Source organism: Perca fluviatilis, chromosome 1, assembly GCF_010015445.1.
Source record: "Perca fluviatilis chromosome 1, GENO_Pfluv_1.0, whole genome shotgun sequence".
Taxonomy (NCBI): domain Eukaryota; kingdom Metazoa; phylum Chordata; class Actinopteri; order Perciformes; family Percidae; genus Perca; species Perca fluviatilis.
In genome coordinates, this window is record NC_053112.1 from 19120673 (window position 1) to 19143399 (window position 22727).

Below are 22727 nucleotides of genomic sequence, written 5' to 3' on the forward strand. Positions count from 1 at the left end.
CCTTTTCTCTAATACAATGTACAGTACAATAACACATAGCCTAATCTAAATGCCGCTACCATTATAATCCATGTAGCCTACTGGCACTAAAAATGGGAGTCTAGAATGACACTAATGCACTTCACTGCGTGGACCTCAAAACTAGCTAGCTAGTAGGCTATATAAGGTTAATGTTACATGATACAGTAACTGATATTATTGAATCGCTGTGTAAAAGAAATACCAAGTCACTTTATAAAAGTAGGCTAACTGAAACTTAAAATGCTTCGCAGTTTATTGTACTACCACATAGGCTACTCTATGCTCACACACTTTCTGAGATGTTTAAGGAAAAAAATCACAGATTATTGGCACAAGGCATACAAACATTTTTATATTTTAATCACAGTTTTCCAGATATTTACACACAGATTTTTGCCATGAATATGTCTTTATACATAAACATACTATTACTGTTAATGCATATATTGAAGGAACTGACAGATACTTTCACATGATAAATGATTGATTGATTGATTGATTGATTGATTGATTGATTGATTGATTGATTGATTGATACATAAAGAAAAGTAAATATAAAACAAATATGAGCATTTCTATAAAGGCTACACTGAACATTTATAATGAATATATTGTTGCCTAAAATGATTACTACAAAATGTAACTTGCACAAAGAAAAAGTTATTATTTGCTTGATAATAAATCAGATTATCATTTGGTGGGATACATTTCATAATCATATTCACAGTTTTACAATATAAGGATCCATGTATCCCTGCTGATGATGTGGCTGAGCTATACATAAACTGTGGATGGCAGCAGGTAGGTGGCAGCAAACATCAAGCAAAGAAGGAAGGTTCCTGGTATCAGCAGCGGACCTGCATTTCCTGAAGGCATCACATCAGAAAGGTCACCACAGGTTATTCTTTATGTTTATCCTTGTTATTATTACATAAGGAATGGAACTCAGTTAAAAGAGAACTATGACTAAGTGTGTGCTACGTTTGTACTCCAAGATCATCTTATTAAAATGAAGCAAATACACTCCTGTAGCTATCCAGTTGAAAACAAATGCTGCCTTCAAGTGCTCATAAAAAATTCATAAACCAAATCAGACAAGAGGTTTGCTTAGAAGTAATGCATCAATGTAATAAGAATGATCTTTGAAAACATGGCATTGGGTATGCACATTTCTTTTCTATGTTATTATCCTTATGTTGTTGCTATGATTATGGAGCGCACTTACTTTTAGTACATTTGTCAGACTCTCTGAACATGCCCATATTCTTGCTGGTTTTGACAGACTGCAGAAGTTCAGTGCTGACATCCCCTTTAAGGTACAGACAATGTGACAATGATTAATTACACACAGACTGACCGATTACTGATATGTTATAATTAATGAGCTGAGTCTAAATGTAGTTATGGACTTACGAATTTTGCATGACTAGGTCAGATGATGATATACCAAATGCTGCAGTGTACTTTAAATGTTTCAGAAATAACAAATACCGTAGCCTACTACTATTACATAGCAAGTTTTCCTGTCAGTTGGTTGTCAAGTGTGTGTGATTGCTTTGCACATACTTTTGCTTCAGACAAAGATCACTCTCAAGCACAGAAAATGTTATCATCACCACACGTCTCATATTCTCTTATGTGCTGCTTGCTGCTGTACTAATATACTTAATATCATGGTAAAGGAAGCCTTCTCTCAGTAATGGCAATAGTAAACTCTCCACCTTGTGGGAGACTTGTGAGGGCATAAATGACTGTCCTGTGCTATACTGTGTGAAACCTCTGTACAGATACTTCTCTGTTCCGCCGTGGGATAGTGTAAGGGACAGAAAATGAGACACACAGACACTCAATTCCAGCATCAGGTTACTGAGCAATTTTTCAGGTTTTCTAAAGATTTTTCAATGCCCGTAATTGTTCATTGTCAGCCTGATGAACACGGCACTGGGCACACAGCTTGCCCAGATAGGTCCTAGAAGCCTGAAGTAGCTGAAGATTTATAGACTTATAGATGCTGTCCGTGCAGCCCCATAGATTCAGATTATATCTCACACACAGGGCCAGCACTTGCTATAGGCGACCTAGGCGATTGCCTAGGGCATCAAATAATAATAATAATAAATTGAATTTATATAGCGCTTTTCATAGACTCAAAGTCGCTTAATGTGTTGGGGGTGCCGTGTCACCCTAGGTTACGTCCCATTAATAATAGAATTAGAACAACAAGCAAAATAAAACATGGTTATTAAACATGATCATCCTAGGGTGCCCCCTCAGCCACATGTTTACTTGTTAACCTGATCATAAGATTGAATTGATGATTATTGTCGATCATTTCCTAATTGGGGGAAAACTTCAAACTAATGATTCACTGTGCAATTAATTAATAATCTACTCACATACCTGGAAACTCTAACTGCTCTTAACTGCTAATTTATGCTAAATGTCATTTATTCACTGTATAATAACACAATGCCATACACAGTCCTATATATCTATCTTTATTTATCTGTAGTTTGTTGTTTTTTACTGTTTATTTACTTCCTATATTTAGCTAAAAGTTTATTGTTATTGTTATACTGTATTGTATTTTTTATACCTCTTTATTTTCTATACAAGTGTTTTGTAAGCTGCTGAAATCTGCTGCTGGAAATCCAATTTCCTTGCGGGAGTCATCCCAAAAGGATCAATAAAGAGAAGTCTAAGTCTAAGTCTTATAGGGGACCTTCATTTTTTAGAGGGCTTCTTACCAGATATCATGAAGTCGACTTGCTGACATACTCCAGCAACTGCAGACCTGGGAGAGGTGGGCAGGATGGTGACTCTCGCTGTCTCCAACTGCAGGACATCTGCAACCCTCTTACGGAAGTCATATCTGGGCAAAAAGAAATAAAATAGCGACTTTGTAATATCATAATTACTGGAAAATACTAGGAAAAACATTTTATTCAGTGTATTTCCTCTTATCCAATCCAGATATCAAACAACGGTGCATTGTACTTCAGAGATTGTAATGATTTCTCAGTAACACTTTATGATCATGTTTGTTGGATGTATCATGAATTCCTGTTGCTCAAAATTAAGAAATGATCAAGTCACTTTGAGTTTATGTGGATAGTAAACGCTGAATAGATCATCCATTTATGAATGTTAACTCATGCCAAATTAGCTGGAATCCATTTAAAGGGCATTTGATCAGCCTCTCAGTTTTAATCTAATTTGTTAGTTAGATTGAATGACCCTCCAGCAGTGTTCGAATTACGTGGGAGCCAGAGGGAGCCGAGCTCCCATAGAGTGAGGACTGGCTCCCATGAAAGCACCAAAGTCAGAAATCTGAGGGGGTCTCTCATATCTGAAGGTGTCTGCCATATGTGGCATTGTAATTTAATCTTAATCAACGCTCATTATCCATCCCTGTGCGATCTCTTACCATTAAGACGTTAAATTAAAATACAGGCTATACGTAGACCAGAGCCTACCCTACGCTCATGAACGCAGCATGACTGCACTTCACCACCAGGCTACGTGAGCAAACCGCATACGATCGATTTCACAGCACTCGCAAGTCCGAAGAAGTGACCTTGCTTTTAGCTTAATGTGCTTTTGAGGTAAATACCAATACATATAAATATCACTGTCAGTTATGCCACCGAAAAAAAGGTAACATGCGCCGAATTCATTTTCGGCCCTGACAAGTTTCGGTTTTACCACCAAAAAACAAAAAATAATTGCAGATTTAGAATCAGAAAATACCAAGTCCTCCCAGAGTTGTGCCTTTTGTCATTAGTTTTGTTTTCAATAACTTTGTAAACAGTGGAAGTAAGCCAACACCAACAGCTACATGCAAGGTATGTGGCACCAAGATAAATGATGCCGGATCAACAACGCCGGACTTCATCAGGCATCTCAAAACGCACCTAATATAGGTCAGTCACACGCTAATGTAAAAGAGACGTTACATTTAGCATATATCGTCATAGGTAACAAGGTAACCATCGTCGCAAAGTGCTGTGCTAATGCTGGGAAGAGGCAGATTATATCTTTATAGTTATAACTATAAAGATATAATCTGCCTGTAGCAGTAGCTGAGCCTCAGACATCCATGGCGCACAGGAGGCGGGACGCACAGGATCCATCTCCCCAGGAACAAACGCTGTGTCGGGTGGGCAAACTCATGTGATGCGTAATTTATCCCGTGGATGATTTGAGGCTTTAAGTGTACAAGGTGTACCCCGGTCCACCAAACACTGGGTCTTAATTCGGCACATATTTCTGTTACTGTACCTAGTCCGATTTACTATTTCATCCATGCGTGGCGCAGCGGATCCGTGGGCTAACCTCTAACGTCGCCTCCTCTGAGTCGGGTCTCCCTCGCGCTGGACTCCGTTTCACTGAGCCTACTAACACTTACAAAATATATAAATGGCATTACATCAGTGACTTCAAACTACTTATCGTGCGTAATTTGGACTGACACTGAGATGCATGTTGTTCTGTAGCCTAACTGGTGTGGCGCTGCCACTATTCTCTTGATTTCCACTTCGACATTAGACATTTTTTTGAATGAAAGAGACGTTACATTTAGCATATATCATCAAAGGAAACAAGCTAACCATCGCAAAGTGTTGCGCTAATGCTGGGAACAGGCACATTGTATCTTTATAGTTGTATATCCATTTGATGTGACAGACTTAGGTTATTATTTCACCAGGTCCGAGGGCTAGAGGATGTGTTAAATAGACCCCATAAAGTTATCCTACAACTGATGTTAATGCTGTACTGTCTGGACATGCTTTTAATTCATACGATTTATAGGATCAGATCAAATGGCCAGAGACTTGAGACTTGACTTGAACTTGCCCCTCAAAGACTTGAGACTCGACTTGGACTTCCAAAAAATGACTTGTGAACATCTCAGCTGTGAGCATATACTGCGCAAAAGCGCCACTCGTTAGGCCATGTGCGGGGTGTGCCAACTTTTTTTTATGAGATAGAGAGACCCCCTTAAAGACAAAAAGATAATTCGAACCCTGCCCTCCAGTCAACAGAAAAAAATGTTTTGATGTTGTTCCACTCATTATCAAAATCTACATCTTACAACTAAACAGACTGAGACGCAAGACCATAGACTGTAAAAATAATGGACGTTGCATCAGTGACGTCACCAATTAGTTTGTGTTTGTTGTTTTGAAGCCGGGAGTTTTTTGGCTGTCGTCATTTTGGTAGTTTACAACCAGAAGTGACCAAATTTTAACAAAAAGGAAGGCGCTGAGGAGGATGTTCTGACTGACAGGTCGGCGCGACCAGAAACTCGTTAGGAAAATGTTTACTGAGGTAATAATTAAAATGAGAAGTAGGGTCATATCCCCAAAGACTTCTGTAGAAAAGGACTTCGTTTTGGAGCCAGGAATGTGTCATAATCCACGAGACAATAGATACGTTTCGTTAGTATCGTTTCCCCAATGGTTCAAACATTTTATGAAGAGTTATTTATCTTAAAAAAAAGGGATGGTGCAACAAACAATGGTTTGAGTGTAATCAAAGTTAGACCATCCCTATTAAGTATTTAAGTGCTGCATACTCAGCCCAAAACAAAAACAAACATAGAGTTTGCAGACATTCAGTTCCACCAGTGACGTTGAAAACTACTGCACATGTCTACAAAAACACACCTCACTTCTGTAGTGTTTCTTCCCACCGCAGATGACCAATGACTTTAGGTTCTTATTTTCTAATTATTGAACATTTGCCAAAAGATTCTGCTGAAAGTGTATTATTCATTTCAATTTAACATGATTATATTTTACTACAGTCACCTGCTGAAGTTAGTCACGGTGGGAAAGGTCTGCCCTGCTGAAGGGGATTCTGGGAGGATGTTGGCACATGCGATGATGCTGTCTCCATTCTTCAGCTGTACAGATCTGTGGACCACTACAAACACAGATAACATTAGGTTTTATTGAAAGCTTTAATTCTCATCACTGCTAAATACACTTGGGGGAAAAAAAACTATGTCAGTGTGGTACCTGTGTTGTCTCCAGAGAGCTGGATGTTGCTGTCAGTGAAGAGCTGTCCCTGAGTCAGGCTGACTGGGCCTTGCCTTGCGGACACCTCTCCCACCACACAGCTCAGCTGGTTTGATAGTGAACAGCTGGAGCTCTGAAGGGGGAATAGAAAGAAGGAAGTGGATTACACATTAACCACAAAAGTGCAAGTATTGGCACCATTGCATGTTATTTGATTTGTAATGTTTCCTTCTCTTCGCTGCTTGAAAGTTTTGACTTACAACAAGTGCTTGATTGGGGTGAATACAAATGTCCTTGTAACATCTCCAGGCATTGATTATTAACAAAAAACATTTGCATTGGAAATGTTCAATTACATTTCTAAACCATAAATCCAATTAAGAAAGCCATTCTTGCAAAAGTCCAAGTCATTTCACAAATTACTATATATTCTATAATTAAGAGTAAAAACATTTGATTATGATGTCATACAAGTACAAACAGAACAATTTGATAAAACTGGGAGGAACTACATTACTTTCCAGAGATTAAACAAAGTTACGTGATTGGCCAGATAAAAGTAACCTAAGACAAGACAGAAATGTCCTTCTATTTCCTTCTATGCCACGTAAAAATCTACATACAAATTAAATACTTGAATTACCTAATATAAGCAAACAGGTCTGCAATAAAGCTCTGCATTAAATCTGAATTGAAACCAGAGAATTGAAAATGCCCTAAACAGTCCAGAATACTAAAGCACTTATCATCTTCAATACTGTAAGTACTTGTACAGTATCAGCCTTCCAGAGCAGTACACTTTGAGAATCAGGAGAATAAGAGACAGGCTGGTCTCACCATTGATGTCATGTTGAAGGGATTGAATGTGCTTCCCACACCGCTGCACTGGCGGGTGTCGGTGACCCAGTTGCTTGTGATGAACATGGATGCCACACTTGTCTGTGGGTTGTGTAATACAAGTGTGAGTGTGTGCACATATTTACGAGACACACTGAAACCACATAAACCTGATGTGGTTTCAGTGTGTCTCGTAAATCCACAGAGAATCATACACATTTACAATCTCTTCCTGATCCTTCTGCATTCAAAGGCAATTTCTCTGGATTCAAATTCTGAGTAAAAGTGGAATTTAACACATCTCTTTTGTTCCTTTCATGAAATCAACTCTGGCAATATCAACTTGGATCTGTGTGTGTGTGTGCGTGTGTGTGTGTGTGTGTGTGTGTGTGTGTGTGTGTGTGTGTGTGTGTGTGTGTTTGTTGCAAGTGTTTCCTCCCTTTCAGGCACAAGCCTAGACATGTGCTTCAACGTGGCAGCGCTTGTGGGTGTTAAATTTATCCCATTTCTAACGCAGTGTTTCTACCTGGCACTGGATGTGAATGTTCTTTTATTTATTTATTTTTTATTGGTGAAATAAAGTGACAAAAACAAAAATGTGTTTATATATATATATATATATATATATATATATATATATATATATATATATATATATTAATTGGCCTTTTACATGACTGTACTTACATGTTGTCCTGTCGATGACTGAAGGGTCACCTCCAGTGTGACATCACTGTTACTCCCATCAGGAAATATCTGTTGGTGCTGGGAGAAAGAACATTCAACATGTCCAATATTAGTAGACAGAGAGGCGGAATGAACGTGCACTGTCAAACTCACATAGTAAATAGTTCCACCAGAACTGGGTGCTTGTTTTGCTGAAAAATAAAGGCAGTTAAAATGGGGACAGTGTTAACAGTGGGGATTTAGCATTGTAACCTGTTAAGTCATTGTTACACTCAATCTGTGACTATCAGTTAAATCTGCCTTACCAAATTGAGTGACAATGTTTAATTCCCCACACTATGCTTGATGATAGCCTCTTAAGAGATACAGTATTCCAAGCTCTTATCCAAAGATGTTGTGCAGAGCTCAGTATGGGGCCTCTGGAGGGAGGCTGACAGAGACAGCTGTTCCCTTGGGGAGCTTCCTAGTTCAGAGGGCCTGTAGGTTTAACTAGCCAGCAAACAAATGCTAAGCTAAGCTAAAGATCCCGCCCCTGCTTCCCATGGCTCTTGATGCAACCCGCCACGGGCATAATTAATGCACTGTCTTTCCAGTGTAGCAGAAATACTTGTCATGTTTTTGTGGCAGCTTGGATCCTAATAAGTTAGCAGGAGAGAAAACCTTGTATGTGTTCTGTGGCTGTCAGAGACAACCGTTGGATTCTGATTTGTACAGTTTGCTGCTGTCATGTGGAAATCTCAAAACTTAGTTTCTGGTGATGAGCTGGGCTGGGTGATTTTCACGTTCGTGATATCTGACCTTATTAATTAGGGAAATCAATTTTACAATGTCAATGTTGAAATGTACTGTAGTCAACTTACAGACAAAGGCCGAGTATCTTATTCTCATTATGGAGGATGATGCTTTACATGTCTAACCCATTTTCAATGCAAATGACAATGTTACTCTGCCTCTAAATAGGCAATGTATCCTACTTCATGCACAAATAGGCCTACACAATGTGAACCACCTTTTCACAATTTGTGAATCACAAACCCACTGAAGAAGCAAGGGAAGTCAAGCCTTGTAAGCAGTGTTGAAATGTTGAAATATGAAAATGACCACATTGTTTTTTCTCAATCTAACTATTTTGCTGAAAATAACTTTCGCTGATGCCGGAATGAAAATACAAATTTGGGCAGTTTGGCGGGAACTCCACAAATCAAAAATTTAATAGAGCTTACAGGAATACTACTATATCACAGGCCTGCCTTCAGCAATTATGGACAGGAGGACATCATTTGCCCTCCAGTCAACAGAAAAAAATGTTTTGATGTTGTTCCACTCATTATCAAAATCTACATCTTACAACTAAACAGACTGAGACGCAAGACCATAGACTGTAAAAATAATGGACGTTGCATCAGTGACGTCACCAATTATTTTGTGTTTGTTGTTTTGAAGCCGGGAGTTTTTTGGCTGTCGTCATTTTGGTAGTTTACAACCAGAAGTGACCAAATTTTAACAAAAAGGAAGGCGCTGAGGAGGATGTTCTGACTGACAGGTCGGCGCGACCAGAAACTCGTTAGGAAAATGTTTACTGAGGTAATAATTAAAATGAGAAGTAGGGTCATATCCCCAAAGACTTCTGTAGAAAAGGAATTCGTTTTGGAGCCAGGAATGTGTCATTATCCACGAGACAATAGATACGTTTTGTTAGTATCGTTTCCTCAATGGTTCAAACATTTTATGAAGAGTTATTTATCTTAAAAAAAAAGGGATGGTGCAACAAACAATGGTTTGGGTGTGATCAAAGTTAGACCATCCCTATTACGTATTTAAGTGCTGCATACTCAGCCCAAAACAAAAACAAACATAGAGTTTGCGGACATTCAGTTCCACCAGTGACGTTGAAAACTACTGCACATGTCTACAAAAACACACCTCAATAGGCAATGTATCCTATTTCATGCACAAATAGGCCTACACAATGTGAACCACCTTTTCACAATTTGTGAATCACAAACCCACTGAAGAAGCAAGGGAAGTCAAGCCTTGTAAGCAGTGTTGAAATGTTGAAATATCATTTTCCAAAACTGGCCCCTCATCCCCACCCGTACCCTTTGACCCACCCTGAAAATTGTATGTGTTGAACAAAATAGACAGATTAGCACAAATGTAGCTCAGCGTAAATTCTGTCAGGGAGACTTCATTTACGTTAACTCTCTTCTTTTAAACTGATCAGCTGGTTGTTGGGTGTTACGTTCTTGTAAACCAATCAGAATCGGGCAGGTATGTTCAAGCCAATCACAGCATGACTACCATGTTTTAAATTTGTTCTCTCTCCTGCTTCTGTCAGTTGTCTTTTCAGACGAGAGTGCGACCCCTTCTACCTCCAGGCGTCTTCAACCACGGTGTTCTCGGTCTTCTCCCGGCTGACGGCTCCCTCCACCACCAGAGTCTAGACTCCATTGGGGAATATGTTTGGTTTTCTCTAAACCTCTAAAATATATATGTACCCCTTCTACGATGGAGTCTAATCTCCAAAGTTTATGTGTTTTCTTACTTTGCACTTGTAGGCTAACTTACAAATAAATGTTTGCATATCTGCAACAAAGTCTCTCCTGATTGAAATACTGATGTAGAAAGTGCATACAGCTAAGTATAATAAAATGGCATTTAGTGGAAAAGACTGTTGTTGGTTCTTACCATTTTGACTGTCCCAGTCACTGTGCCGTTGAAAACAGCCTTGGCAAGGATCCATTGTCCATCTGTATCTCTGCCAGCTAAGACGTCTGCACACTGCATTCTGTACAGAAAACACACACACATGCATACACACACATGCACAGAAAGACACAAAAATTACAAGGTGAGCAAAACCAAATCCCGCAGTTAACCTTTAGAATGTTATTCACAATATTTTGCTGAGTCATTCTCAATGAAGGATGAAGATATTCTGTTTGTTTACGATACAAAGCATGGGGAAGATGTCTATGACATCCTGTATTTACCCTCAATAGTTTGGCAGTAATGATGTATATGAAAGGAAAAGAGTATTCACAGTGCTCACCACTTCTTGTTTAGATATTGGAACATGTGGTCATCTTACAAGTGAAATAGCCTATTTCGTCATATGATATATATATGACGAAATAGGCTATTTCACTTGTACTTCTCTTTTCACTTTAACTCTCTTTTCTTTCTCGCTAAAAAGAACAAACCAGCCTGGTGCCACATTTATAAAACCTGTTACGCAAGAAAAAGTTGCGTGATGCAGGGTGAAATTTGTTGTCGCAATATTCCTCGCAATAATCGGGATTTATAAAGATGCGTTAACTTGTTCCCAGTTTTCCGCAACCTTTTGACCATGCATGTGATTGTGCGTAATGCTCCCAAGGTTTTGCAGACTGTGTTTTAGTGAACTCCGATTGTATCCCTGTTTTCCGAACCTAACCCAGTTTTTGTTTTCCTGAACCCAACAATCCCGTTCTTAAGACGACCCAGAGCCGGTCGCGGCACCCAGTGAGGGGCTGCCAGCAACGGGGAGAGGCAGGGGATCCAGGGCATCGGAGGAAATGCGCTTTTCCTCTGCTGCTCTCCCCTGCCTCTCCCCGTGAAATGCGCTGTGTTTGTTTGATGTGTGTGTGTGTGTGTGTGTCTGTGTGTGTGTGTGTGTGTGTGTGTGTGTGAGTGTGTCTGTGCGTCTTTATGTGGTCGTGTCTGATTGTAAGTGTCTCTGTGTGGGATGCTGTCTTTCTGCACCTTCAAGCACTTTCACCTGTTTTGATTAAGTTCTAAGAAATAAGGACTAATAATGATAATTCTATTTTTTACCTTTTTATTAATTGAATTTCCTTGCTTTCTCACAAAAAACGAAAATTATCATATGATCATAAATGTGATCTCACAGGGGTAAATGGCAAATATGAACCATAAATGATGTATATATCATTGGTAATTGAGCTAAATCTGTAAATTAGCTGTAAAAGTATTAAGGCTGTGTAACAAAAATATGAACACCACACAAGGGTTAAGGCTTCCAAACAGGATTTTGTTCCGATGTTCTACCTCTGTTAGGAGCACCTCGATCTCACAATCACTGAATCATGTTTTTTTCCCCCATTTTTCCGTTTCGTGACTGGTGATGAAGGTCTCCTTTCAAGGCTGGAATATTCATCGATTGATTAACATGGACCTTATTAGGACAAATATGGGACGACCCTGGGAGTATGGAGGGAATATTTATTAGGGCCCGAGCGCCGACAGCGGCGAAGGAATTATTGTTTCTTTCTATTCTTTTCCCATCAAATGAATTGACTTTTTGAGGCATCAAGTCTGGTGAAAATTTACGTATTTTAAGGGTTTCGGGCGCACAAAAATGGCTCGCTAGCGCCCCCTAGAAAGTTAAGAAAATTGAGCCCCTGCAGTGCGTTTAACATAGACTCACGAAACTTGGTACACATATGTAATATGTCAAGTTGTACAAAAAACGTCATTAGAGCCATACCCTAAACCCAACAGGAAGTCCGCCATTTTGATTTCAAAGTTCAAAATTAGTGCGATTTTGGCCATTTCCACATGTCGTATTTTAACGAACTCCTCCTAGAGATTTCATCCGATCAACTTCAAACTCGGTCTGTGCCATCTTAAGACGTTAAATATGAAAAGTTGTTAAAAGAAAAACTTTTCGTCATAAGGCGTGGCCGTGACAGGGCAGCCATTTTGTGCGTTCGCCCCAAACAGGAAGTGGGTGTAACTTCGAGTAACGTGTTGTCCGATAACTACCGAAACTTTTCACGATTCATAAGAGTCCAACCCTGAGCACAAATAAAGGCCGATATTTACTTAAAGTCATAGCGCCCCCTAGTGGCAACAGGAAGTAGGCCTAAAAGTCAAGGTGCTATACTTTAACGAACTCCTCCTAGAGATTTCATCCGATGGACTTCAAACTTGGTCTGTACCATCTCAACACCTTAACGATGAAAAGTTATTAAAAGAAAAACTTTTCGTCAGACGGTGTGGGCGTGGCGGCCATTTTGAGTGTTTAGCAATGAACAAAGAACTTGTTGTAACTTGAGTGTACGTTGTCGTATCTGCCCGAAATTTCTCACAATTGACAAGGGTCCAGGCCTGAGGACACCTACAGGCCAAAATTGACTTTTGGTCATAGCCGCCCCGGCATCAGGAAATCTGCCTTATATGACAAACATCATCCTACTTACATGAAACTCAGAATGTGTGGTCTACGTGTGATATTGATCCGCCCTATAATATGACCACGCCCACTTACTCAGGCCCCGCCACCTTTCATAACATTTGAACCGTTTAAGGTAGAGTCTTGTGTGAGGTGTCATTGAACTCAGCAGAGACTTCATTCTTCATTGGTGATGGTTTGGCCCGCCCCCTAAGATTTAGCCACGCCCCCTTTTCTAACTAATGACCCGTTTGATGCAGACCCTTGTGTGAGGTATCATTGAACTCAGCACAGACTTCCTTTTAATTGGTGATGGTTTGACCCACCCCCTAAGCTTAAGCCACGCCCCCTTTCATAACATTTGAACCATTTAAGGTTGACTCTTGTGTGAGGTATCAATGAACTCAGCAGAGAGTTCCTTCTTCATTGGTGATGGTTTGGCCAACCCTATGCTTTAGCCACGCCCCTTTTATAACTAATGACCCGTTTCATGTAGCCCTTGTGTGAGATATCATTGAAATCAGCATAGACTTCCTTATTCATTGGTGATGGTTTGGCCCACCCTATGCTTAAGCCACCCCTTTCATAAAACCTTACCCATCTAAGGTAGAGTCTTGTGTGAGGTATAATTGAATTCAGCAGAGAGTTTCCTTTTTAATTGGTGATGGTTTGACCTCCCCCTATGGTTAAGCCACGCCCCCTTTCATAACTTTTGACCCGTTTAAGGTAGAGTCTTATGTGAGGTATCATTGAACTCAGCACAGACTTCCTTTTTAATTGGTGATGGTTTGACCCGCCCCCTACGCTTTTGCCACGCCCCTTTTCACAGCTAATGAACCGTATGACGTAGAGTCTTGTGTGAGCTATCGTTGAACTCGGCAGGGAGTTCCCTTTTCATTGTTGACGATTTGCGGCATCTGAGTGCCGCACGAATACACGGTCGCAAGGAGCGGCGTCCACCGGTAACCCCGACACGCGCAGATGCGCGACGGCCCGTCCATCGCTGCTCGCAGCTTTAATTCATAATTCAAATTGAAAGTCCAAAGACAAAATTAAGCAAGATCAAATTAAAAATAGTATTATTTTAATAAAAAATAGTATTATTTTAATAAAAAATATAGTATTATTTTAATTAAAAATAGTATTATTTTAATTAAAAATATAGCATTATTTTAATTAAAAATAGTATTATTTTACTACACTACTAGGAAAAATCATGCCATAATTAAATGTGAAATGGAAAATCTCAAATAGAAAAAAAGAAATTATTTTATTTTAGCCTTTCTTTATAATTTTCAATTTTCAATTTGACATTTTATCTTTTGAATTTTATGTTTTACATTTGACATTGAGGTCGTGCATGGCTCTTTTTTTTTCAGCGGCGTGCGACAAAGTGGAAACAGGAGGCCTGAATGAGTTCACCGACAACCGGATGTCAGGAATCTCAGAGTGACTGCAAGTCTCTCTGGTAAACTTACTGGGTTAAGATTAGCTCTTTTATGGTTAATGAAAGGCTTGCTCCGACGAAGTAGGTCATTGAATCAAATCGAAGCATTTTATTCAATGATTCAATGATTCACTCGTTCAGGCCTCCTGTTTCCGCTTTGTTGGATATTACGTCATTTTGACGTCACAATGGTGCGCGCCACCTTGGATGCGTCTAGTGTAAAAAATCCTTTACTGGCCGCCCGGTAAGCAAGTGACCCCGGCCACCGCCAGCTGGCTGTCACCTAAGACTGGAGCTTCCAAGTCCGACAACATATCGGAGAAAATGTGCAATTGGCCATAAATATTTGTAAAACTGCCCATATTCAAACTGTACACAGTTAATTTCTCGCATAAAACAGTCTCAGAAATGAATTTAGTGGTGAAATATCAGACGAAAATCTTGATCGGGAGTTCACCGTGGTAGCAGCAGGCAACAACTGGAAACCTTTTACAATTTCCGGTTTTGGTCGGCGAACTCATTCAGGCCTCCTGTTTCCACTTTGTCGCGCGCCGCTGAAAAAAAAAGCAGTGAGCGACCTCGGCTTGTGCACCATAAATCGGACACGCCGGCCGGATATTACGTCATTTTGACATCACAATGTCGTGTGCCACCTTAGATGCGTCTAGGATATAACGGCTTTAAATACTCACGGCGATCTCATGACGTCACATTTGTAAGCGCCAGCTGGGCTGCGTCTAGTATATAATCAGCTTAGCAGCTTTAGGTCACAGCCAGCTGGCGGTGGCTGAGGTTGCTTGTTTACCGGCGGCAAATAATACTCACATCAACCGCTGTCAGTTGGAAGTCGTTTCGGACCCTCCCACCAGCCTTTGGGCCACTCCTCCTCATTTAAATTGACACCTGTCACTTCTAAATGAAAAGCTTAATGTTAAAACGAAATCTAAAAGGTGAATCTTAAAATTTCAATGTCAAATGTAAAACATAAAATTCAAAAGATAAAATGTCAAATTGAAAATTATAAAGGGGAAAGGCTAAAATAAATTTATTTCTTTTTTTCTATTTGAGATTTTAATTTAGGTATTTCCATTTAAGCTTTTACATTTAATTATGGCATGATTTTTCCTAGTAGTGTAGTAAAATAATACTATTTTTAATTAAAATAATACTATTTTTAATTTGATCTTGCTTCATTTTCTCTTTGGAATTTCAATTTGAATTATGAATAAATATTACTTCCATATGGGAGGAGCGTGAGGCTTGTGCAGGACCGCATAAGGTAACGCACGTCCGTATTTATAACGAGAAGAGTGCGTAAATCAGAATATTGTTTTTTTGTATGAAAATTCTGACTTTTTTGTGCACGAAATCTTTCAGAATAGAATCTACGCACAGTTTTATAAATGAGGCCCCTGGTCTCACAGAATACCGTGAAATGATCACAAACTGTTAAAGGTCCCATGGCATGAAAATTTCACTTAATGAGTTTTTTTAACATTAATATGTGTTCCCCCAGCCTGCCTATGGTCCCTCAGTGTCTACGAATGGCGATAGGTGTAAACAGAGCCCTGGGTATCCTGCTCTGCCTTTGAGAAAATGAAAGCTCAGATGGACCGATCTGGAATCTTGCTCCTTATGAGGTCATAACGAGCAAGATTACCTCCCCTTTCTCTGCTTTGCCCGACCAGAGAATTTGGCCCATTCGAAACGAGCAAAGTGGCAGTTGGTCAAGGCCACACCCCCACCCTCCACCCTGCCCCCCCCTCTCCTCCTCAATAGTATTTAAAGCTACAGACACAGAAATGGCACATACTAAGGAAAGCTCATTGTGGGACTGGCTCTAGTGGCTGTAATTCTGCACCAAAGCTGAATTTCGGGAAAGAGACTTCTGATACAGTATTAGGGGACCACTAAGGTCTATATAAAAGCATCCAAAGAGCACCTTTAACAGTGCATTACATGGTGGTGGGACGGAAAATGTGAAAATTCTGTGTGGCCACCGCGGAAAACAATGCCAAAGTAAAGTCAATGAGAAGATGATGTAGCATTAAAGGAACATGCTGACTTATTGGATCAGAATTTCTAGTAAGATTAAAAGTCGATACATACCCTTCTCATCTCTGTGCGTATACGTAAGCTGTTCGCCGGCTGCCGCGGCATCAGCCCATAACAGAACAGGCAAGTGAATGGTTCCAGTAATCCTACTGCTCGAATGGTGACAGATAAGCAACCGCTAACATTTTCCTATTTACATGTTTTGATTTGTAGAGTCACAGTGTGTACAAAAAACAACGTAACATGAGACACAGCCATCTTCTAACCGTAAACAAACCGGGAACTATATTCTCAGGCGGAAGAATATAGTACTTGGGCGGAGTGATATGCTCGCAGCAAGCCTGTCTGAGAATATAGTTCCCGGTTTGTTTACAGATAGAAGATGGCTGTGTCTCATGTTACGTTGTTTTTTGTACACGCTGTGACTCTACAAATCACAACATGTAAATAGGAACATGTTGGCGTTATTTTGTCACTTTTGTCACAATTCGGAGCAGTAGGCTAGTTGGAACCAGTTACCTGCAGGATCTGTGCTGGGCTAAGCTAATGCTGGAGCCGTCAGACAGCGTTACAGCACGCACGGAGATGAGAAGGGTATGTATCGACTTGTCTTACTCTGGGGGTTACGGTGAATAAGCTAAATTCCCAATAAGTCGGCATGTTCCTTTAAGAGCGACAACGGTAGCGAGTAGCATGAAAGCCCAAAAATCAACGTAAGGAGGTTGGTTGGGGTGGTGGATGGGTCAAACAACACTTCCTAAACCCAACCGTCCATTGTTCTTTTCCTAAACTCAACCCGTCCGCTGTATACGCCCGTCCCATTCTTCTTTTCCTAAACGCAAACCCTTGTTGTCCTGCCCACCCTTTTACCTTAACTTAAGGGGCCTTGTTCATTTCATGGAATTATTCCGTGGGCCCATCACAGACTTTTAAGGAGCCGTGTAAAATCTTCGGCGATTCCGTGACACTGCCACAGATTTTGAGTTAAGGGGCCGTGTTCATTTCACGGAATTCTGTGAGATCAGGTTGGAACAAACATACATTCACACAGGGTCTCACCTTGATCCGTTAGAGTAGTGAATCACCAGCGACCTTCCAACTATGCTGTAGGGTCCAGTTAATGGCATGTCAGGGTCCATGTATGCAGCTTGAGTCTGGTCGAGGCCATTCAGGTTCCCAAACTTCCCGCTGATGTCCCCAATCTCATATTGATCCACTGTGCCAACTCCAGGTGCGGGGCTGTTTGATATGTTCCAGGCAAATGGGTTAAAGTGGCCCTGGATGTTTGCATCGGAGCAGGGATCTGCACTGCCAGGTTTGATGGGCAGTGCGTGAATATGGTAACCCCCAGCTGAGGACTTCAGGTTAATCAGGGATACGTTTATAGTTGTGGGGCCTTGTGGGACAGACTGGGAGAACCGGACCTGTCCGCCAGGCGTCTGAAAGCCAAACCAGATACCTAAGCTAGCTTTGGGGATCCGCACCATTGTGATGTTGGCACAAGCAATCCTTGGCCCTCCTCCATTTGCTTGATGGATAACCACAGAACGACCGATAATGCCTGAGTCTGACAACCAGGAAGTGACATCAGTGAAAAAGGTTTTTGCTTCCACTCCGCCCACTCTGGTGCCAAGGTTGATGGTGCTGTGTTTGCTGGAGAGGTCTCCCACCTCACAGGATAAGGGACTGGTGGGGCTACAGAGGCGGGCATAGCTGCTGTCTTCTGTGTTAATGTTAAAGGGGTTCCAGTGTCCTCCTGTTGTGCTGCAGCGCCTTTCATCATCATCCCTCTCTGAGCTGATGGGGAAGATGTGAACATGCCAGTTATGGTTTATGGTAGGTGTTGTTGAGGGATTTCCATATGACAGATCCGTGAAGATGGATACGTCAGACACAGGGTTGTTCGTCAGCTGGGTGAACCAGGTCTCACCAACCACAAGGCCCTGAAATCTGGCTCTGGCTACGATCACTTCACCGGGATAGCTGATGCTGGCACAAACATACCTGGCACCATCTGTTTGGTGAATCACAACTGAGCGACCTACGATGCTGTTCTGTCCAAACAGAGGGAGGCTGAAGTCGGTGAACATCATGTCCACCTCGTTTTTACCTGCAAGGGACATATGCTTGCTGCTAAGGTCACCGATTTCATACATGTCGTGGGTTGAACCTGGCACTTTCGGGTATGTTGAGTCGCTCGTGTTGACACCAAATGGATTCCAGTGGCCACCCACATTATCATTTGAACACCGGCTTGATGCAGGCAACCTGACTGAGGGGACGGGAAAATTGTGAACATGGTAAGGGCCAACTCTGCTCTGTAAGTTAGTCAGGTTCACCGTCAACTCTGTCAAATCAAACGGGGAAGCCTGGCGGAAGATAAAGTATCCCTTGATCCCTCTCATATTGACAACAGCGCTCACCTGTTTCTCTGGCACATTATAAATCTGCGCACAATGGTAACTTGACCCCATGCGGAGGAGAAGAAAGCGATTGTTGACGTTGAAGCTTGTCAGGTCCAGACGGGATTTCTCAGGCTGTAAAGGGGTTCCGACTTTTACGACACCCAGATTGGTCAAAGCTGAGGGAACTAAGCTTCCAAGAAGAACACTACAGCTTGCAGCAGTGCTGGTTGATCCAAAGAGAGTGACATTGGTTTGTGAGGCACTGACCTGACCGATTGTTTCTAGGTCTGCAAGCAGCCTGGGATTGGTCTGTCCTCTGTTTAAGCGCATGTACACATTACCCGCAATGGGCCCAAAGAACCTGGCCTGAAAAGTCATGAGTGTTTGACCTTGACTTACAACCGTGCATACTTTAGTGCCGTTACATGTCTGCAAAGTCAGCGAGACGTCATCCAGGTTTAAGCTGTTTGGCAAGTTGATGGTGAAGTTTGACGAAGGACCAGCTGTGAAGGTGAACATACTGGGGCCAATATTTGCTTCAGAACAGGGCTGAGCATAATGGCCATACATAACAGGGAACTCGCTAATGGAGAAGTTAAGTGAACCACAGGATCCAGCGCCAGACACGTTGACAGTGGCCACCTGGGAGGTGGAGTTAAAGTACACCTGTCCTGTGACACCTCCCATGTTTAGAGGTGCCAGATACTGAACACAGGAAATGGAATCTGAAAAGGATGACAAGAAGAAGGTGATGGTGGTAATCTGGGTTCCTACGCTTGTTAATGCACAACCCTGCTCAACAAAGAGAATGCTGATGTTGGATGACCCTGCAAAACCCTGACCCACGTTTTTGAATGTTCAATTGACAATGTTTAAACAATGACCCAATAGTAACTGTGCACATTACAATATGGTTATAGTTAAAAAAAAAAAAAAAATTAATGTTAGTGAAAGATTCTCATCATGGACCAAGAATGCCAACTCCAGACATGTTGCAAGGCATAAAATTATACTCTGCTTGGAATAATAATTTGCGTCTAATATGGTTAAACATTCTTAAAATCGAATGCAATCCTTCTTCCTGATTACAAAAAATCCAGAACAAAAAAAAAATACTGTTAATTTCAAAGGTTTAACTGATGGAAACAAGATGTATCCTACTTTGCTGAAAAGTCCATTCTCCTTGTATGTGACCTGGAGGCTTCAAGTTTCCTGATCACACTTGTATAAACTGCATATCGGACAATTATTGGCTTCCATTAGTTCTGATGTCACCAAACCATGGTCACACGTGTTAAACTGAGATTTCTCCATTAAGCAGGTGATGGTGAAAACAGCCTTTATGTGTCAGATTCTGCACACACACCATTAAATGGATGTTATGTAATACACACATGCGCATCATCATCATCCATCAACCTCAATGTCATCACATGACATTTTGGTCGAAACTACTGGCAAACCTGACTGACAGCAATGCTGCTGAAAATTCGCATTTGAGACATTTGACATATAGTTGAAATAATGAAAGCAGTTGAAGTGGCAGTTGAAGTCAGGCACACACCTAACTTTCGGGCCTAGTTTTCGGACTAGTTAATACTAGTAATTAGTTATTATTAGTTATACTAGTTATTACTATTAATTACTAGTGTTTACTGAAGAACTATGAAAGGTATGAAGAAGTTACATTAACTAATTTAATAGTATTAAATAATAATAAATTATAATAATAAAGTAGGTTTTAAAGTGGAAGATTCAATTAGAAAGGAGCAGTGAAAATATTTTTTGTAAACTGAAACTTAATAAAACCAAAGCTCAATTAAAAAAATTAAACTTAACTTAAACAACATTGCCTGGTTAAAAAAAACTAATAGTAACAGAAAAATGTAAAATCACAAAATAAGTTAGATTATGCTGCTTGGTAGGTGACACAATAGGCACCATAAAGTGAAAATGTGGTTGAATGCACCGTTTAGTTTCTATTCTCAGTTAGATATTATATATAACGGCCACTTTCATTTCTTTAATGTTATTCTGCCTGTATGGCATTTGAAGTGAAAGATAAAAGTGGAAAAACTTTCATAATGTGATAGTCTTGGTCTGAAATCATTGTCATTAGCTCTGTTTGGATTGTCATTTGAATTATATTTTAAATAGATTGTCAGGACGATGCAATGCATGTTTTTATAAGTTTGCAGTGTTTTTAAAAGCACAACAATTTGACTAATAACTGATGTGATGTGTAAGCTTTACGTTGTAAACGTTAGAAACCTTGTTTATAGCAGACTATATCAACTTCAAAACAACCATGACACTGTTTTGATAGTCAGGCTATCAAACGGATCAAACCCCATTCTGAAAGTAGAGCCTGAGGAGACATTGTACTATAACTGTACAATCCCAAGTCATGGACACGGGCTTGGTGTAAGTTTAGAATGTTTGACAGCTAGATAACCAGGCTGGCCAATCTGGTCAATCTTCATGTCTTGAATACTATCCTGTGATAAACCTCAGATTCTCTGCGCAAGACAAAACCTTGTATAGTATTTATTCCTGTGGACTACAAATGATCAGTAGAAATAGTAGTGCAGGTTGTCCAAAATGTGCAAATCAGCAAATTTTGCATACTTAGGATTTACTGTACTTATAGTTGTTGAGTACTTACTAACATCACGTTTCTAATTTAATCAATTAGATTGGGTTTAGCCTTTCAACATCATGGTGGGATTCACGAAGGGAGTTGCAACCTACTAAGGTTTCATCAATAAAACTGAGCTGCTGATGTGACGATTGGTCTCAAAACAAGCGAAGCATTAGAAAGAAAGATACATCTTTGGCAACGTGCCACTGAATAAAAGAGAGCCAGCAGACGTTTCCTTCCAACTGAGATAATGAGTAGCTAACAACATCAACCAGAGCAAAATAAACTAATCTGTTGGCAGAAAACCCACAGACTCTCTGTCATCCATGGCACGTGGTTGGAAACCCTTGGCATAAACATTAGACTGCTGACTATAAATCATTCATGAAGTCCATGGGGCACATTATTTAAAGGTCAAAGATTGTAAAAATACTCACCAAGTAAAGAAAGCAGCAGGGCAGCTGTCAGAAGGCACATGATGGCTAATGTGTAAAAGACACACAGCAAAAAGAAAAGGTCTATTTAGAAGGGAAATGATTTTACAAAAAACGTCCTGCAGATCCTTGAAGATGTAGTTACAACATAAGAAGTTCAATGGCATCAAAACAAGGGTGAAGTGTGTTCTCCAATAGTGTGTCATACGTATGCAGCCTGTGTTGTGCTTCTGTTATACAGCTGCTCTCTTTCTGTGTCATCCTGTGATTGGTCAACAGGGCGACAGTGTCTCATGTATGAAGGCAGGGGAGGGAGGAAAAATATTTGGCAGCCCCAGTGGAGGTGGCCCATTCCCGCTCAGCTCAGCTGAAGGCAAAGTATATACAAGAGAAAACAACACTTGTTGATTCATAGTGTTCTGTTTGGCTGAATCAGTTCAAAACGCAAAGGAAACATTTAGTGGTTGTTAACACAGCACACAGTATAACCCATTTAATATAGCAATATAGACATATTTAGATGATATATTTACAGATCTTTAATTAGTGTTTTGGGGGACTTGGAGAAAAGTCTACTTTCTCAGTTGTTTGAATTGAAAGTGACCTGATCCTCTACATTTGTTAGTTGGTCTTGTGCTTTGTAAGATACAGTTTCACTTAAATACTTGTACTGTACTGTAGCCTACAGTATACTGTAATAGCTGGCTTAAATGATCTACCTGCACCCAAATGTTTCAAAAACAGGCACATGATGAAATTGAACAGCAGTGACAGTCAAAGACATAGACACAATATTAAATAACATTTTGACAGTGTGCCTACTACTTGGTGCACATCCACATAACACCGGAAATAACAGGAAATCTGCTGTTTGACATGTCCTGAAAAGCGAGGACAATACAGCCTACAGTTAATGAGTCTCGGAGGAGGAGTTTGTGTTTGATTATTCAGAATTTTTGAGAAACTCTATTCAAACTTTAAAATAGTATTCAACTTTCAAC

The 22727-nt window shown here is 40.4% G+C and overlaps 1 protein-coding gene across 1 annotated transcript; it reads right to left on the bottom strand.

Annotated features, from left to right (window-relative positions):
- Nucleotides 1-360: 360 nt before the first annotated feature.
- Nucleotides 361-21991, bottom strand: cusr (Copper-only SOD repeat protein). Its single transcript, XM_039812164.1, has 10 exons — nt 21730-21991; nt 17306-19376; nt 10257-10356; nt 7569-7646; nt 6882-6983; nt 6045-6177; nt 5835-5949; nt 2769-2893; nt 1247-1330; nt 361-887 (listed from the first exon to the last, which is right to left on the bottom strand). The coding sequence occupies exons 1-10, from the start codon at nt 21767-21769 to the stop codon at nt 796-798; spliced, it is 2940 nt and encodes a 979-aa protein (XP_039668098.1). The 5' UTR covers nt 21770-21991; the 3' UTR covers nt 361-795.
- Nucleotides 21992-22727: the final 736 nt, after the last annotated feature.

What these genes read in the sequence shown, in the direction of transcription:
- cusr (XM_039812164.1), bottom strand. Translation starts at nt 21,769, where the DNA reads ATGTGCCTTCTGACAGCTGCCCTGCTGCTTTCTTTACTTG. An exon ending in CCTGCTGCTTTCTTTACTTG is followed by an intron (nt 19,377 to 21,729) that starts GTGAGTATTTTT and finishes CATCCTTTTCAG; the next exon opens with ATTCCATTTCCTGTGTTCAG. An exon ending in AGTCGACTTCATGATATCTG is followed by an intron (nt 1,331 to 2,768) that starts GTAAGAAGCCCT and finishes TGTACCTTAAAG; the next exon opens with GGGATGTCAGCACTGAACTT.